The 2,009-nt window shown below is 22.3% G+C and overlaps 1 protein-coding gene across 1 annotated transcript; it reads left to right on the forward strand.

The window, feature by feature from the left end:
• Positions 1 to 239: 239 nt before the first annotated feature.
• Phum_PHUM171180 (protein CHMP7, putative) lies at positions 240 to 1,277 on the forward strand (the record flags this gene model as incomplete). The annotated part of the gene is made up of 3 exons (XM_002425014.1): positions 240 to 347; positions 423 to 773; positions 846 to 1,277. The coding sequence occupies 3 exons, from the start codon at positions 240 to 242 to the stop codon at positions 1,275 to 1,277; spliced, it is 891 nt and encodes a 296-aa protein (XP_002425059.1).
• Between the last annotated feature and the right edge of the window lie 732 nt (positions 1,278 to 2,009).

A 2,009-nucleotide genomic window follows, 5' to 3' on the forward strand; every position in this document is an offset into this window, starting at 1 on the left:
CTCAAAATTTAAAAAGTAAATTTTCCAGAAAAGGGGTTGTTCCAGCTTGCTTTGATGAAGTTGTTGAACATTTAAAAAAGTATTTTAATTTTTCTCACCTATTTTATTAAAAATTAATTATTTATTTTACTGAAATAATTATATTTACATTTTAGTAATTTTTTTACAGCACAGGAACCATTGTTCTCAAGAATGACTTTCTCGTCGAGGATGACAGCTGGAAATATTGGGCTTACAAAATGCTTTTCGCCAATCCATTAAAGTGGACTTTTAGTAAAATAAAATCAAACATTATTGGAAAAGAAGACACACAAGATGCAGTTTTTATTTATATATCTGTCTTAGAAGTAAATATGAGTTATATATAAAAAGTTATTTTATAATCAGCTCTTTTCAATACATTCATCTTAATTTATTATTAGTTTTTAGGTAAAAATCTTTTAAAAGAAGCTCAATCTTCACAAGGAAAATTAATAAAATTTGAGAAATTAGGAGAATTATCAAAAATTGAAAATAATGATGATTTGTTAATTATATTAACTTGGTTACAAAAACAAAAACTAGCTGCTGTTTGTACTCAAAAAAATCAGTCTTTAGTAAAATTATCGAAAAATGAAAAAAAATCAGTGGAAATATCAGATATTGACATAGGGATTTATAATTTAGAAAATCAACAGGAAGTACTAAAAAATTACATTAGTAAATTGGAAAATGAACGAAATGCTGCTCTGGAAAAAACAAAAAGTTATCTTTCATCGAAAATGAAAAATATGGTAACTAAAATATGAAAAAGAGTTGCATGCATTTTGCATAAAATTTATTCATTTATTATTTTTTTCCCACAGGCAATAATTTCTCTTAGAAGAAAAAAAGAAATTGAAAAATCAATTGAAAAAAAAATGATAACTTTAGAAAATGTCGAAACATTACTTAATAAAATTGATCAAGCGAAAATAGACAGTGAAGTAATTGAATGCTATCAATCTGGTATTGTGGCATTGAAACAAGTTTTTAAAGAAACTGGATTGAATGAAGAAACAGTTTTAAGCACAATGGAAGAATTAGAAGATGAATTGAATAAAATTAATGAGGTGGAAGAAGCATTATCGAAACCATTAGATAAAAATGATGAACAAAACTTGGAAGATGAGCTAAATGAAATTTTATTAGAAAAAGCACCTCCTGTGCCTAAAAATATTGAAATTCCTGAGGAAAATAAAAAAATTGATAAGGATATCAGTGGTATAAAGAAAAAAATGGAGGCTCTCAGTATTTGAAAATGTACTTGTTGTAAAATAATAAAAAAAAAAATTTAATTTATATTTAAATTTGAATACTCGATTCTGTGAAAAAAAAATTTTGTTATCATTGTACATATTCGTTTGTACTTTTGTTAATTTTTATTAAAGTACTATTTTTTTAATAATTGAAAATTATATTTTTATAATAATTTGATTGTTCTTGTTGGAGGCCAATATAAATAATAATAAAAAAAAAACATTTTTATTTCAAATAAAAATTATAATTTCGTTTATGTTATATTATTTATAAATTACAAATCGGAAAACTAAATTACAAATTAAATTTATAATGTGATTAATAAAAATTAAATAAAATTTTCCCAATAAAAAAAATAAATAAAAAATAATTATTTAAAATGTATAACATATGTAAATTTTAAATAGTTTTTGTTTTTTTTTAAAAGTAATTTTTAAATCGTAAAGGGATATAACTTACGGCATTTAAAGGGAAAGTCATGACAAACATTTAAAATTTAAAAAAACATTAAATGTCTTCCCCGCCCCCCTTAGTTTAAAAAATTTTTTCCCCTTCATACTTTCATGTATGACAAATTGCATACCCTCGAAAATTCCTTTTTTAATTTTTTATTTATGGTATCGTAGAGACATTATGAGTTTTAAAATAATTTCAATTTAAATTTAAAATAAAATTAATTTAGGTTTAAAATTGATAACTATTTATTTGATTTTTTAATAAATAAATATTTA

Source organism: Pediculus humanus, genomic scaffold, assembly GCF_000006295.1.
Source record: "Pediculus humanus corporis 1103172107520 genomic scaffold, whole genome shotgun sequence".
Lineage (NCBI taxonomy): Eukaryota > Metazoa > Arthropoda > Insecta > Psocodea > Pediculidae > Pediculus > Pediculus humanus.